The sequence below is a fragment of the Drosophila elegans genome, unplaced genomic scaffold, assembly GCF_018152505.1.
Source record: "Drosophila elegans isolate 14027-0461.03 unplaced genomic scaffold, ASM1815250v1 contig_397, whole genome shotgun sequence".
Classification (NCBI taxonomy): domain Eukaryota; kingdom Metazoa; phylum Arthropoda; class Insecta; order Diptera; family Drosophilidae; genus Drosophila; species Drosophila elegans.
Window position 1 is genome coordinate 1,992,352 of NW_024545782.1, and position 14,867 is coordinate 2,007,218.

Sequence of the window (14,867 nt, forward strand, 5' to 3'; positions counted from 1 at the left end):
ACAGCTCAGTTTAGTTTTTATCTAGAGCTCTCGGGTCAGGCTGCAAACAAGGTCTGAAAATCTCTGAACAAAATTTCACTGACAAAATCTACAGTTTCCACATACAGATTTTCAGTTCCTTTATCCGTGAAGTTTAGGTGAGTGTACAATAAACCAGCCTCGAGAAATATTTCGTATGAGGTTCCCCATCTACAGCATCAACAGCAAAATCATGTGTGGCTTTGGGTGCGGTCCTTATGGCTACGGACCTTCGGGACCCTGCGGACCCTGGTGCGGACCTTGGTGTGGTCCCTGCGCCTTGTCGCTGGGACCCTGCAGCTACTCGTGCTGCGGTGGGCCCAAAGGCTGTGGACCGAGCGGGCCCGCCTGTTGGCCGTACGGCCTGTACACTTGCTAAACTTCAGAAGGGTTTTAGGAATATGTGAGCCATTCCCGAAAAAACTGTACTGCAGGTGAGTTCGCTGTTTGTTTGAGGGGAGGCTGTGCGAATTGAAATTGTCTTAAGAGCCAAAACAAAGCACCGACCGTTAGCAATAAAAATTTCACCGGGTTTCAGTGGATGGGGTTGACGGCGGGTAGAGCAATTCAATAAATCTCTTGTTCAAAGAGAGGGGTGGCGATGGCGTCCGATTGTAAACAGAACTCTAATTTGAATTCTTCAGCTGGAGAGGAAAAAAGAGAAAAGTGATTTTTTCCTGGCATGAATTGCTGTTGCCAAAAAGTCGCGGAGAGTGCCGTGTGTGTTAGCTTTATTACAAAATTATTCGTTCTTTTTTACTGGACGCCTACGGAGCGAGTCTTGGCTACCAATTTCGAGGTCTCCCCATTGGCGCTTGTAAATGTAGGCCGTACACAAATTTAAAATGATGGAAAACTAACCTCAAACTTTCTTTTTTAGGCCGCTAAATATTTCACACTGGATGAACTGAAATTTGAACAAAATGAATACCTGTCTTAATTAATAAAAATTAGTGTGTGCCTCACCGTATATTTTTCTGATCAATAATTGTTTTTTTTTATTTTTTTTTTCTTTGCTTTTTCTTTGCTTCTGAAGCTTAAGCATCCGAGTGGAACCAATGTCAAGGTATTTATTTGAAAACTGTGGACCAAAAACTTTATGAGCCGCTGTTCTGATTGGGGGCTATGAATATTTCTGCATGTATGGGGAAAAAATTCTCACAAAAGACACGAAATTTTGTTGAATTTATTTAAAGGCTACAAGAAATGGCAATTGATATAAAGTAATAATTCTTCAACAAATTAACCCTTAAAACAAGAAGTTGGCCCTATCTATCCCCTTTATTTGCAGAGTAAAAGAATGTATTGTATTCTTTGAAAAGTATGTATCAGGTAGAAGGAAGCAAAGAAATAAAAAAATTACAAAATAGAAACGGCATAATTTTTTAATTATTTTACAATCGTCCGATTTTAATAAAATGTAAATCGTAATTATGAATAATAAAAATTACTATATCTCGAAGATCTAAACATTAAACAAATTAAAGCCATCAAAGCTGTAATATTATTTCCTTTTTTACCCGATTGCTGAAATGGGAGCTATATGCTATAGTAGTCCGATCCGTCTCGTTCCGACTTATTCTACTTGCAATAGAAAGACAACTTTTGGGAAAGTTTCATGCAGATATCTTTAAAACTGAGAGACTAGTTTGCGTAGAAACGGACGGACAGACGGACATGGCTAGATCGGCTCTCCTCGTCATGGTGATCAAGAATATATATACTTTATGGGGTCTGAAATGTCTCCTTCACTACGTTGCAAACTTCTGACTCTGCAACGGTATAATAAAATACTTCATGTTCAGGTTCATTATTCATAATAAAAAAAACTAATACCTTACAAATATAAAATAATTTGATATATAGTGATAATGAACTCGCTTTCAAAAATTTCTCTTGTTTACAAATTGAATTTAAATGGCTTTATATTCTCTGTTAATAAACAGTTGTATTTATGTTAAAAAGATAAACAAAATGTTAACAGTTAAGCTGTGTTTTACTGGGCTGTTAAAAGGGTGGTCCCTTATGGACTTCGAATGGTATTTAAAACTCTGAAAAATGTTTTTAACGTCAAAAATAATTATGTTATAGTCGTCCGATTTTGATGAAATTTGAACCGTAATTGTAAAATATTTAACCGTTACTATATGTCGAAGAACTAAAAAAAAATAAAAACAGCAAAGTAATAATTTTTGTCATTTATTTTTCCTAATGTTTCTATGAGAGCTATATGCTATAGTCGTCCGATCCGGCTCGTTCCGACTTATGTACTACCTGCAATAGAAAGACAACTTTTGGGAACGTTTCATGCAGATAGTTTTAAAACTGAGAGACTAGTTTGCGTAGAAACGGACGGACAGACAGACATGGCTAGATCGACTCTCCTAGTCATGCTGATCAAGAATATATATATTTTATGGGGTCTGAAATGTCTCCTTCACTTCGTTGCAAACTTCTGACTGAAATTATAATACCCTCTGCAAGGGTATAAAATTCAAAAAAACATTTTATTTTATTTTGTTTTTAATTATCAAGGCTTTTAAATTATTTCTGCAACTAGAAAAATCTAACTCGAAATACAATTACTTTATAGTAATTGCATTATTACTAAATTGTAATTGTATCGTTACTGAATTGTAAATGTATTATAGACTTACTATTGTCAACAACGAACTGTTTCCTATGGGAGCAATACGATATAGTCGTCCGTTTATTTTTTGTGACCTTTAAAGTGCGATTTAATTGTAGAGTACATATATAAAGGCAATAACAAGTGCTGTGAACTATTGGATTACTCCAAAACCGGACCAATAACCAGATCGCCGATTTACATCATAAAAAATAAACCGGAACCGAACTAACACCATTTTTTTCTTTATCGTGTTAAATTCATAATAAAAATATAAACTATTTAGAATTTTGTATTACCAATTATACTGGTATGAAATTACATTGTTCGCCTCATTCTTTGACGAATTCATTGAGGCTCAGAGACATCTACATATATGGATACTGCTTGAGATTTTTTTAAATATAAAATCGCATATACATTTTAACTTTTGGTTAATTTTGAACAAATGTATGAAACATTATTAAAAACACCAAATCTGAACAATGCAAAATTTTTTTTTCTGTCAATTTTGCATTTGGAGAACGTAACCCCTTATTTTGTATTGAATCCATGCTTGACTAAACACGATTTCGCTTAACACGAGCAACGTAACCCCCGTGTTAAGCGTGTGCCAATTGTATATACATACGTACATACTTTATAGGGTCGGAGATGTCTCCTTCACTGCGTTGCAAACTTCTGACTGAAATTATAATACCCTCTGCAAGAGTATACAAAATTTCAAGTAACTTTTTTTGGTTACCAATAGAAAATATGGCTGAAATTTTTTAATCTTATTTACTGCCGGCTTAAAATTTTTTTTGCAGGAATGTGCTGTGTCTAAATTTATCTTTTGAGGTTGACGGTGGCAGACGAAAAAAACTCAGAAAAATTGACTACAATAATAAAATGTTGTTGACGATATGTTCCCGATCCATTTTAAAGCCACTTTTGTTGAATGCTTCCCAAAATATAGCTGAAAAAATAAATATTTGTATTCATAATTTTACATTATTAAATACTAAATATACATATACAGTATTGATATTGATAAAATATACATAGTTGCAAGTTGGCGGGTTAAATTTGTATTGTTTTCCATTTCTCAACAAGCCCAGCTGACCGACAGTAAGACCGCAGCAAACACAGTTCCGATGAATTCCCAAAACTTCGGACACACTAGAAAGAATAAAGTTTTTCGCTGGCGAAACTTTTCTGCGATCTGAGTACAAAACTTTGTTCTTTGCGCCAGGGCCTGATGAAAGCTTACCCAGACTTCATCCTAGACGGCTGGCAACGCTTTGCAATTTTCTGGTATTTTTTTCGTCGATCTGGCTACCGCGGCGAAAATATACGAAAAGTGTACGCCGCTTATTTGCCTCCCTCTCGCTCTTATAGCTGACGAACATATTCTAATAACATTCGAAATTGGTATATTGTTGCGTCCCACGCACGGTCACACTATGCTTAAGCGGTAAAAATAAGCGAGATGGACGCTTGTAAGTGCAATTTTAAATACTTATAGCGAATCTGTAAACATAGCTAACTTTATAGCCGTTGATTTAAGCACATCCATGTGCGACGGGGACGAGTCCATGCTGAACCACAACGTGAACTTCAGCAGCACAATGATTACGTCCGCCGGCGATATTACGGTACCCAAACTCAGCGTAACCCTCTCAGAGGCGGAAATATTGAAGCTGCGTTTGCCACAGCCAGCGGGCGACGCAGCCGCCCTGGATGCATCTGTGCCCATGGAGACGAGCCTGGAGGCCCGATCTTCGCAGGAGTACGGGGAGGAGGAGAGTGGGCGAGTCATCGACATAGATGACACCGTGGAACGGACGTCGGCCGATGTACAGGATGTGCCGGGGTCCCAGGCTCCTGAAGGGGCACCACTGGAGTTCTTCCACGGCAAACTGGTGGAGCTGGGGCGACGCTGCTGGACGTCATCGACGGAAGTCCAGCACTACACCAAGGGCTGCTACTGGTCGCCGGACGGCACCTGCCTCCTCGTGCCCATCCACCTGGACGGCATGCACGTCATGGAGCTGCCCACCGATCTTTATTCCACGCCAACGGTGCAGCAGTCGCGTCACCTAACCAAACTCCAGTCAGCGGTGCACGTGCCCGAGGGTGGAACCGTTTACGACTGCGTCTGGTTTCCGCACATGAACAGCCAGCAGCCGGACTCCTGCTTGTGAGTAGACTGCTAGCTGGAGATCTGTCCAGACCCTAATCCCGACTCCATCTTCCCAGTTGGCTCGCCACGCGGCAGCACGAGCCCATTCACATGTGGGACGCCTTCGACGGGTCACTGCGTTGCAGCTACAGCGGGTACGATGCTGTGGACGAAGTCATGGCGGCCATCTCTTTGGCCTTCTCCCACGACGGCCAAAAGGTCTATGCCGGGTACAAACGATGCATCAAGATCTTTGACACCAGCAGGTGAGCAGGCACTGGCACTGTGTTGCGTTCCCCAGTTAGCCTTTATCCTCTTTATCACAGGCCAGGAAGACTGTGCGACGATTACCCCGTTAAGTTTGCCATCTCCTGCATTGCCCAGAACAGCGAGCACTCCCACACGCTGACCTGCGGCAACTGGCACGGCTATGTCCAGCACTTTGACCTGCGCTGCAGTCCAAAGGAGGGTCCGCTCTTTACGCTGGGCGGGCACAAGGGCGGCATCACTCAACTGCGTTACGCCGGGAACGGGTGTCATCTATTCAGTGGAGCTCGCAAGTGCGGCAAGATTTTGCAGTGGGACATGCGCAACTACAAGATGCCGCTGGTCGAGTTCCAGCGCCATGTGGATACCAACCAGCGCATTCAGTTTGACATCACGACCGACTGCCGATGGCTCACTAGCGGCGACACGCGAGGAGTCCTGAATGTCTGGGATCTCACGGGTGCCGGAGAGGCCTCTGTGCTGCCACTGCATTCGGACTGCTGCAATGGAGTGGGCCTAAACCCAGTGTTGCCGGTTCTGGCCACCAGCTCGGGCCAGTACCACTTCACAGACCAAAATGCCGAGACGGACAATGTCACTTTAAACGGTTCGGCCACAGTTGTGGAGGCAGTGCCTCCCGAGACGAGTCCACATCAGCTGGAAATGGTCTACGAGAACGCTGTGGTCTTGTTGTGGTGCGGCAAGGTGCAGCCTTCTGAACACTGAGGTAGTTGAGTAAATAATACAAAAGACGTCTTTATTCTTGAATCGATTTTGAAATACTAGAGCATCGTGACTTTGGTAAGCCGGGCTTGAAGACTGTTCACCTGCAAGAATTTTGAGAGTCAGAATGGGTTTCTCTACAAGCTGGCTGCTCACCTACCTAGAAGCGTTTGAGGAACTCCTCGGCGCAAGTGCGGGCCCTGGCGTTGACCGCCAGCTTCATCTCGCTTATCTCCTTGTCGATCTCCTCCATGAAGCTTATGACGAAGTCCACCAGCTTGTGCTTGTACATCTGCTCCGTGTGGAAGTTCGTGATCAGGAAGCTGATGTCGTAGCCCTCGATGGGCTTACGGCGCAGAATGACAAACGACTCGGCGCGACGCATCATGAACCGGGTGAACTTGTGGCAGAGGATGCGCTCAATCTCGTCCGCCTGCTTCACAGCGATGCTCACGCGCACAGAGTTGATCGACGGCTCAATCAGGACCTTCTCGCGCTCGTTGCGCGACACCACGACGGGCGTTAGGACCAGTTCCTTGCTGGAACAAATCTCCACCTCTGGCTTGTTGTGGCGCTCTACCACCTGCGAGGGGAAGTCCTGCAGGCACATCGCCGCCGTCAGCGAGTGGCGCACTGCGGTCAGGTAGGGCTTCAGGGTGGCTGCCATTGTGTCAGGGAATCGGTGTCTGTTGTCTGTTATCTTGCACTTTTTACTTAATTTATTGTGATTCACACCCTCGACATTAATCTGCCAGAAAGTGTGACCTTGCACCGCTACCGAGGCAATACCAAAATTACCTCTGCCCAACGTTTCGTGCCAAACAAATAAGTAGGGTATTCCTTAATCTTTTCATTTTACTGAGGAGTTTGTCAGCTGTTCTATACAAATTCAAGTTCCAGCAGTTGAGCGACCTTCTAATCTGTTAAATAGGTGAAAACCATATGAGTCTGAATTTTTCATTAAAATCATTATTTACTGTGAAATCAAATCAAACTGCGGATAAACTTCCGAAAAGCCCCAAGGAACGATCATTTTCAAATGTTCAGGTTCCATGTATTTTGGGGCCCTAGTTATAGTTTCCGACAAAACCGATTTCTTGGAGAATAAATCCTATAAAATGAACTTTATCGAAAAAAACCTTTTAAGAAAAGTTTCCAGTTGAAATACACATTTCCTGTTAATTTACGAGAAAAATTAAACGTTATGGTTTTTGAAATTTCAATTTTGGTTTTATTTGCTTATGGTTTTATTATGGTTTTTTATTTTGTGTTATATTATTTATATTCAGTGTTACAAGATCTCGTTTGTTCTTTTTTTATGTTTAGTTTTTGGTATTATTTTCTGTTTGTTATGGTTTATTTTTACAGATAGTATATCGATAACATTCACGAAAGAAATAATGTATCGATTCGCGTTAAGCAAGTTTGCTCATCCCTATCTAGGTGATGTTGGAAGATTCGACGCTCGTGTGAAATGACGGCTAAAAAGCTAACTATTTTGGTCGATATCTCGTTAAATATTAACTTTATTAATTTCAGATCAGCTGAAATCGGAGGGTGGATGTGCTCTGTGGAAATCGGAGTTTCACTTTTTTCAGTGATGGACTGCGTTGGAACAGGGCTGCACCGCATAAACATCGTCTAACTATCGCATAAATTAGACCGTCAAAGACCATTAAATTTTAACGGCGGACTGACTGGGAAGTTTTTGGAGCGGCAAAACCTTATGGACCATCCCCTCAACGTATGGTGGAATGTGGATGGATCTCTGTGGAAATACGCTATCTACGCGGTGATGCCAACTCAGTCGAATTATTTGAGCAATCATTTTAAAATTGTGGTTTGAAGGCAACAGCCCAATCGTAAACTATCAGATTTACGCAAAAAAAGGGACAAATCTAGATCTCCAACTTTGGTTTAAATGTTTTTTTGATAAAGTTCATATTATAGGACTCATTCATATTAACGGTATTCGTAATCAGGACCCCAAAATACATCCATCCTGAACATTTGAAAATAATCGGGTGTTGGGGCTTTTTGGACGTTTATCTCAAAGTTGGAATTCTTTTTATTTTAAAAATGTTCTTTTTATTTCAATAACTTTTATGTGCGATTTGAACAAAAGTGCAACCAGCTCAATAAAGTGGAACATTTTGGCGAACCGACTCTAAAGCTCAGATTTTCTAAGCTGGTATTTTTTACTTGCACCGTTATTTCTCCTACACGAATTGATTTTCTTAAGGTCTTGATATGCAATGCCTCTTCTCACAGAGATCCATCCATCATCCGTTAGTCCGCGATTCAAATTTGACGTCCTTATTGACTTATGCCTATTTTTTTTTCGGCGCAACCCTCTTCGCACGCAGTTCTTCGTTGGGAATTTTTGAAAAATGAGAAAACGCGATTTCCACAGAGCACATCCACCATCCGATAACATCTGATCTGAACAGCTGTGGCTCATCAAAAAGGTATACAAAGAACGTTGACTTGTTGACTTTGTTTTTGTTTTGATGTTGTTGCTGTATAGATCAGCTGAAAAGTTTTTCAAATAATTCTTCTTGCGCCACTGTGAAAGCTGACGGGTCTTTTTTGATGGTGGAGATGGCACACGAGTAACTTTGCGGCGAAGGCGTATAGTTGAAAATTGTAACATGTGGGCTGAATCTACATGCCCCAAAAATGTGCGTACGGATAAAGAACATTAACGATTTAGTGCACATTCGAGTTCTGCACGTACATATTTCAAACTTAAAGTTGAAAAATTCGCTTTCAATGCCGTCGGCAATTTTTTTCTCACTTAGTGTGGCACGCTTGACTGGCTTAAAGGACGTTTTCTCAAGGATATAAGAGGAAAAACGTTATAAGATTATTATTCCCCATGTTTCACAAAATCTCAGCAAAAAAATATGATTATAATGAACCGCGTAGTTAAATTTTAAGTTCGCGGGAAGCAGCCTTCAAGCTGGAAACTCCGTCTGCCGATTTTATCAAAAACTCGGAATTCTTATATAATTAAAACTCGGAATTCTTATATAATTAAATGTTTGTAGATAAGGTGCAGATTCCAGTTATGCCTAGTTTATTTCAAAATGTGGCCACGCCCACACTTAGGCCCTTAAATCACGAAATCGCGCCACCTAAGCCCATTTTTTTCGGGGGACATATATATTTTGAAATTGGACAGCTGTATAACGGATGCTAAAAAGTCGAACCACTCGACTATAGCGTATCTTCTTGGTTTTTATCTCCAGTTATGTTTACCAAGTTTTGGAAGCGATAGTTTTTTTTTTTTAATATAAATAGCTTATTTATACCATAACAATTTATATTGTTAAAGATAGTAAACTCTCCCAAAAATTGATATGCTAATGTGTACATCAAATAAAAACGTTTAAAAAATAAAAATTTAGAAAAACAATCAAACAATTATAAATATGTCATTTATTTGTATTATGCACTTTTATAATACAATTTTTATAAGTGTTTTCGCTTGCATATGGTCAGTTATGTGTGTTTTATATGAACTTAATTTATGCGTAAACTCAGAAAAAGTTTTTTGTAAGCAATCGTATTTCTGGTTTGTGTTAAGAACGTTGGATTCAAAACGTATAGATATTTTTTTCTTGAAAGCTTCGTTCAATTGAATATTGCATTAGATTAGATTAATTAGACGTTGATATATCATAAATTGAGTAAATATCAAAGCATTTTTTTTTCAATTGTATTGATGCTTTACTTTTATTTATTTCTTCACTTTTCTTGAGAATGTTTGAAAGTTTTCGTGTCTGGGTAATTTTTGGTCTGTGCGTGTAGTTATTTTGCCATTGCTCTTTTTATTACGATTATTATTGATATTCATTTGTAGAAGCTATAGTTTTACACGAGTACACATTTATAACGTTATTTGATTTAAATTTAAGCTATCCTTTAAAGCGCCCTTTGGTTCGAAATTAAATCAAAAACTCGCAGGATGAAAAAAATTTGCCTAAATATCCCATTTGTCTTGCCTTACATACTTTTTTTTATTGTAACCCCATTCAATGTATATAAACCCATTTCTAAAAATAACTCGACGTTAGACAAAATATTCATTTCCATATAATATACTGACATATATGTATGCTTATACATATGTAGTTTCTTTTCATTCATAATAATGGTTTTTGCGTGTCGTGTTGTGTTGTATGTAAATAAAACCAAAATGTATTTCGTGTTTTACATTGTATTTGATTTTTATTGAAGTTTTTAAGCATTTCGTATGTATTTTTTCTGTTTGACATTTATTTTATATATATAGGAAATGCGAAACTTATAAAAAATAATTATTCGTTAGTGTTGAACGATATTCAGCAAATATAAAAATTGTTTGGCAAGTTAGTATATTAAAATGAATATTTAATTATATATTAAAATGAATATTAATTATACGCGCAAAAGCCATTTATTGATGCAAATACAGCGTGCTATTATGTTTTGAAGCATACCCAGCAATTAAATAATTGCTTAAGACTAAGATAATCAAAATTATGAATACAAAATGCATACAACACTTTTAAAAACGAAAAAGGTTAAAAGTTTTAAGCTTAAAAAAAATAAAATAAGGCAAATATTAATATAATTTTCAAATTAAACGACAGGCTTTCAATTTTCTGGCTTCTGTCTGTCTTTTAGTTTAAATATATGTAGATTGCCCTTACTTTATATTTGTTGCATTAATTTGCCGTAAGCATTTCTTTCTTTTTGCTTTGCTTTTAGCTTTTTGCTTTAGGGTTTGTGAGTACATTTTTTGCTGTTATTCGGCTCTTTTCTTTCAGCGGTGTGTTGAGATTTTCCTCTTGCCTTTTCGTTTCATTTAATAATACTTGAGAATTTTGAAGAAATTGGTTTCATTTTAAAGGGTTTTCTTGCTTAAATTTGTGTTGGTTTATTATGCAGTGTTGCTGTTCTTTTTGCAGTCGCCTAGTCGCCTTGTTTGCAGTAAGTGTGAGCACAGCTCTCGGTGCAAAATCGACCACTCTAACCAGATGAAGCAATGGGGCTCTGCTGGCCTTCCATGTCCTGAGCCTGGGCCTTGTTTTGGCGTACTAGCTCGGCACGACGCTCCTAAAAGTAAAAAACAAAACGATGAAGGATTAGTCGGGACTCATTAGCAAATGGTGCTGCAACTGATGCAACCACTTCAACCAAGTGCTACTCAAACATTAAGACAAATGGTTGCTTTTTTGAGAAAACGTACGAGTTTTTGAACTTTTTCAATTTTCTTTTGCAATTCCTTTTCGCGCTTCTGCTCTGCGGCGAACAATTTGTTCTCATAAATGCGAGCTTTCTCCTCGAGCTTTTGACATTCCAATTGATCGTTCTGCGATTTGATTTCGGCAATTTTGATTGTGTTCTAAATGAGAGGATATAAGAAAAAATGTAACCAAAAATTATATGTACACATGATATTAACACTTACTTTAGATACATTAAAAGAAAAACATACGACTTAAAAACGAATATAATTTATAAACTTATTTATATTTCTAATAATGTCAAAATAATACCCAAAAAGGAAGAAAGGAAGCAAACTCCGCAGGATGAGATATGGGTAATTCTCTACTGTCGAATACGACATGCGTAAGCACTCAAACTGAATAAAAAAACAAGCTCCAAATTTTGTATTATTTTTACAAAAGGTAATTCTTTAGCTCTTGATAGGCATTATAACTGGTGCTAAGACTGAGTTTGAGCACAGACAGAAGTGACTTTATTGAAAACCAGTTTAAGCACTGATTTCAGCAAAACGTGATCGAAGATTTTAATGAAATTAATTTTAAACTGTTATAAATTGATCTTAAAAAAGTTTTTCGTTTAACAACCACTGTTGCTTGCGCCATGTGACACGCGACATGTTGCACGCGACATTTTCGTCCGTCATACTTTTAAGGTTGTTTTTGAACCTTTGAAATAATCAGATGTGCATAAAATGTATTTCAATTATTTTCATTAACGAAAAACATTCCATTTTTGTTTCAACTTAACTTTTAATGATAAATTTTAAATTTGTGTAGATGGCACAAACTAAATTGCAACTCTAGTTATTTTGTCCTCTTCCATCTACATAAAAAAAAAATATATTCAAAAAAACGATTTTTAAGTCGCGACAAACTTTAAAAAAGTTTAAAAATCAATGCACTGCTTATACTAAACCAAATTCTTTTTTAATTGGTTTGTTGTCAAAATATATGTTCGGACTACAAGTTGTATGCTCGTTGATCTAAAACCTTAGATGCACTTACCACACATGCTATTTGACACTGTTGCATGCGAAAGCGAAAGAATCGGATAAGCTGATAATTTCTCCTCGAAATTCTCCTCACATTTTTTTTATATTCTTTGAATATAAACCAAGATTTAAAAGCGCCAATATAAATGCATAACAACTCTTTTTAAGAAAATGAACAAAAAAAACCTGCAACAGAAATGTTCAAAAAGAACTTTCGCACTTTCGAAATATTTCAAAAGGTTATGAGTCCTTTGAGTAAATGCAAAAATTTGCTTATTTAGTTAAATTTAATCTATTCCCATATTTAAATGGACTTTGAATTTTTTGGCTGCGATAAACCTTAATCATATGTTATTAATTTTCTAAATTTTGTTTAAATTTAAGCCGTAGTTCTTAAATAGTTTACCATCACGGAACATAATCGCTTAAATTTAAAAACAACGAAGTAATATTTTTAAAAAAAATTGTTTTCCTAATATTACTATGGGAACTATGTGATGTATTCTTCCGACTTATGTATATAAGTCCGCCTAAGGAAATAGAAAGAAAACTAATGGGATATATTTCTTTAAAAGTGAAAGACTAGTTTGCGTATAAACGGACGGTCGGACATTGTTAGATCGGCTCTCCTAGTTCTGCTGATATGTACTTTATAGGGTATAACTAGACTTAATAAAAGATTGCAAAAAGTATAACTCTAAATTCTCGTATTTCTTATTATTACATACTCTTAATTCTCTTATTAAAAAATTCAAAAAATAAATCTTAATTATATGAGTTAGATCACACCAAATTACGTCTCCGTTATGCCCACGTGCACTAACTGCGGAACACTGAGCTACTCATATTTTCATAGTGAGAAATGTTTTGGTGCTCAATAAAATTTTACAAACGAAAAATCAGTCAGCGCTTTTGAAAATGGAATTATCTTACAGTCGGGTAATTTGATTATAATTGGGTTTATCCATAGGATGAATTTAATGAAATCTGAAATATGTACAGTTATATGTACATTTTTTTCCCCGATTGTTTCTATGGGAGCTATAAAATATAGTCGTCCGATTCGGCTCACTCCGACTTATATACTTCCTGCAATAGGAAAAAACCTTTGATAAAGTTTCATGCAGATGGCTTTAAAACTGAGACTAGTTTGCGTAGAAACGGACAGACGGATATGGAAAGATCGACTGATGCTGATGATGAATATATTAAAGTGGCGGAAATGACTCCTTCACTGCGTTGCAAACATATGACTGAAATTATAATATCCTCTGCAAAGGTATAACAAAAAAAAAAATTTAGCACAGCAAAGTGCTTAGATGGTTTCATAATACTCTTGGTCAAATTGCTTGTTTTGTTTTTGCTAAAAAAAATAAAATTAATGTGTACTACATGCAAAATTTGACTTGTGTGCGATAATTTGTATTTGCTTTAAGAGAAATAAACATCTTAAGGGCATTTTGTCCGACTGCCAATAACTGTTACGCTATACACTTATAACACTCACATGCTCTTTTAGACGATCCAACATTTTTTTAATATTTTCATCGCGAAGAGATTGCGCAATCTTCAATTTCTCTTCGATTGCCTTCTGCTCGTTGGCCTTCTGCTGCTCAAGAGTCTCACGTGTTTTTTCGATCTCCTGTGCATGAATCTGTTTTTTGTTCAAAGTAATAAAAATGGTTTGTCAAGGATGTTATTAACAATTATAATAAAGCTTTTAACCTTCAGCTTCTCCTTCATGTCACTAATAATGGCGTCTCGTTTTTCCACGTGCTGTTCCATTTTCGATTCCAGTTGCTCCTTGGTCTGAGTGATGAACTCGTTGGTAATCTCATCCTTTTTGCGAGTGGCTTCCTCAACCTTGGCCAGCTTGTTGGAAATATCAGCCATCTTTTTAGCTTCTAAAGACTGCAAATATGAAAATATATGTTTGGTTTAATACTAACCAATTTAAGCGATCGGGTCTGTCTTAGAAGCGATGAGTTGGGCTAAATAGTGTCTGTTAGAAAACTACTTTATAAAGCATCAAATCTGAAAGTTTATTATCACAGTTCGATCAGAGCAAAAAGTCGATTGGTACTAGTGTAAATAAAGTGAATGTAAAAAAAAACTTTTAAATAAACAGCAAACCATTTAATTAACTAAGTATTCATATATTTAGTAATTCTGGGGCAAGATCAGAATTAACGGCGATTAGGACTCCTCTTCTACGATGAGCTTTGCGATCGCATCGACAAACAACATTTAATATAACATGAAAGCTAAATTCGGTACCCGAATTAAAAACAAAATGTTTAAAAGCACGAAATCGGCATTGAGATTTTTTTTTTTAACATTTTTCAAACGTTTCTTCTAAAATATATAATACCTTGTACCTTTAAAATCGCCTGCGCAAGTGTATACAAAAATCCTAAACAACCTCTCTATTGAATATTAATAAAAACTGAGCAAAAAATGTTTTGTCTTAGTAAGTTAATTAGTTTTTGTTCAATTATTCTTTGATTGAGAATATTAACATACTAAAATCACCACACAGTTGAAAAATTATTAATTTGGCGCAGGGACGCAGCCTTGGTAGAGAACCCTAATTTAATCGAGTTCAGCTTTTAAAAAGTTTTAAAAAAACATCGAATTTGGGTTCGTCCGTTTTGACGGTAAATACAAAATAATTGTTGTTTTTAACAAAAACAAAAAAAATTCAGTCAATTTTGTTCCAAATCGGATAACTTTTTTTTGAAGCATTCTTGGTATAGATTGTTTTGTTAGCGAATCAAAAAACCCAAAAACGCAATTGC

The 14,867-nt window shown here is 37.2% G+C and overlaps 3 protein-coding genes and 1 long non-coding RNA gene across 7 annotated transcripts in view; 2 read left to right on the forward strand and 2 right to left on the reverse strand.

Moving 5' to 3' along the window:
• LOC108140342 lies at positions 1-988 on the forward strand. The gene is made up of 3 exons (XR_001774179.2): positions 1-137; positions 196-452; positions 899-988. It is a non-coding gene; the product is annotated as an uncharacterized LOC108140342 (long non-coding RNA).
• A 3,040-nt stretch (positions 989-4,028) lies between these two features.
• On the forward strand, positions 4,029-5,846 carry LOC108140344 (telomerase Cajal body protein 1 homolog). Its single transcript, XM_017263034.1, has 4 exons — positions 4,029-4,128; positions 4,184-4,829; positions 4,889-5,077; positions 5,138-5,846. The coding sequence occupies exons 1-4, from the start codon at positions 4,119-4,121 to the stop codon at positions 5,802-5,804; spliced, it is 1,512 nt and encodes a 503-aa protein (XP_017118523.1). The 5' UTR covers positions 4,029-4,118; the 3' UTR covers positions 5,805-5,846.
• Positions 5,810-6,590, reverse strand: LOC108140345 (actin-related protein 2/3 complex subunit 4). Its single transcript, XM_017263036.2, has 2 exons — positions 5,962-6,590; positions 5,810-5,905 (listed from the first exon to the last, which is right to left on the reverse strand). The coding sequence occupies exon 1, from the start codon at positions 6,466-6,468 to the stop codon at positions 5,962-5,964; it is 507 nt and encodes a 168-aa protein (XP_017118525.1). The 5' UTR covers positions 6,469-6,590; the 3' UTR covers positions 5,810-5,905.
• A 2,637-nt stretch (positions 6,591-9,227) lies between these two features.
• LOC108149854 (stathmin) overlaps positions 9,228-14,867 on the reverse strand; it is a 48,509-nt gene continuing 42,869 nt past the window's right edge. For 3 of the 4 annotated variants that reach the window (XM_041708781.1, XM_041708782.1, XM_041708780.1), the window contains 4 exons: positions 13,795-13,980; positions 13,577-13,723; positions 11,038-11,193; positions 9,228-10,904 (listed from right to left, as the gene is read on the reverse strand). In XM_041708781.1, coding sequence (XP_041564715.1) covers positions 10,818-10,904; positions 11,038-11,193; positions 13,577-13,723; positions 13,795-13,980 — 576 coding nt within the window. In that variant the 3' untranslated portion in view covers positions 9,228-10,817. The remainder of the gene's footprint in view (positions 10,905-11,037; positions 11,194-13,576; positions 13,724-13,794; positions 13,981-14,867) is intronic. The other variant, XM_041708783.1, reaches the window with a different exon arrangement.

Bases quoted from the DNA above. Each gene is read 5' to 3' on its own strand.
- LOC108140344 (XM_017263034.1), top strand. The intron at 4,830-4,888 runs GTGAGTAGACTG...CCATCTTCCCAG, and splicing joins CAGCAGCCGGACTCCTGCTT to TTGGCTCGCCACGCGGCAGC. The intron at 5,078-5,137 runs GTGAGCAGGCAC...TCTTTATCACAG, and splicing joins AAGATCTTTGACACCAGCAG to GCCAGGAAGACTGTGCGACG.
- LOC108140345 (XM_017263036.2), bottom strand. From the start codon at position 6,468: ATGGCAGCCACCCTGAAGCCCTACCTGACCGCAGTGCGCCACTCGCTG.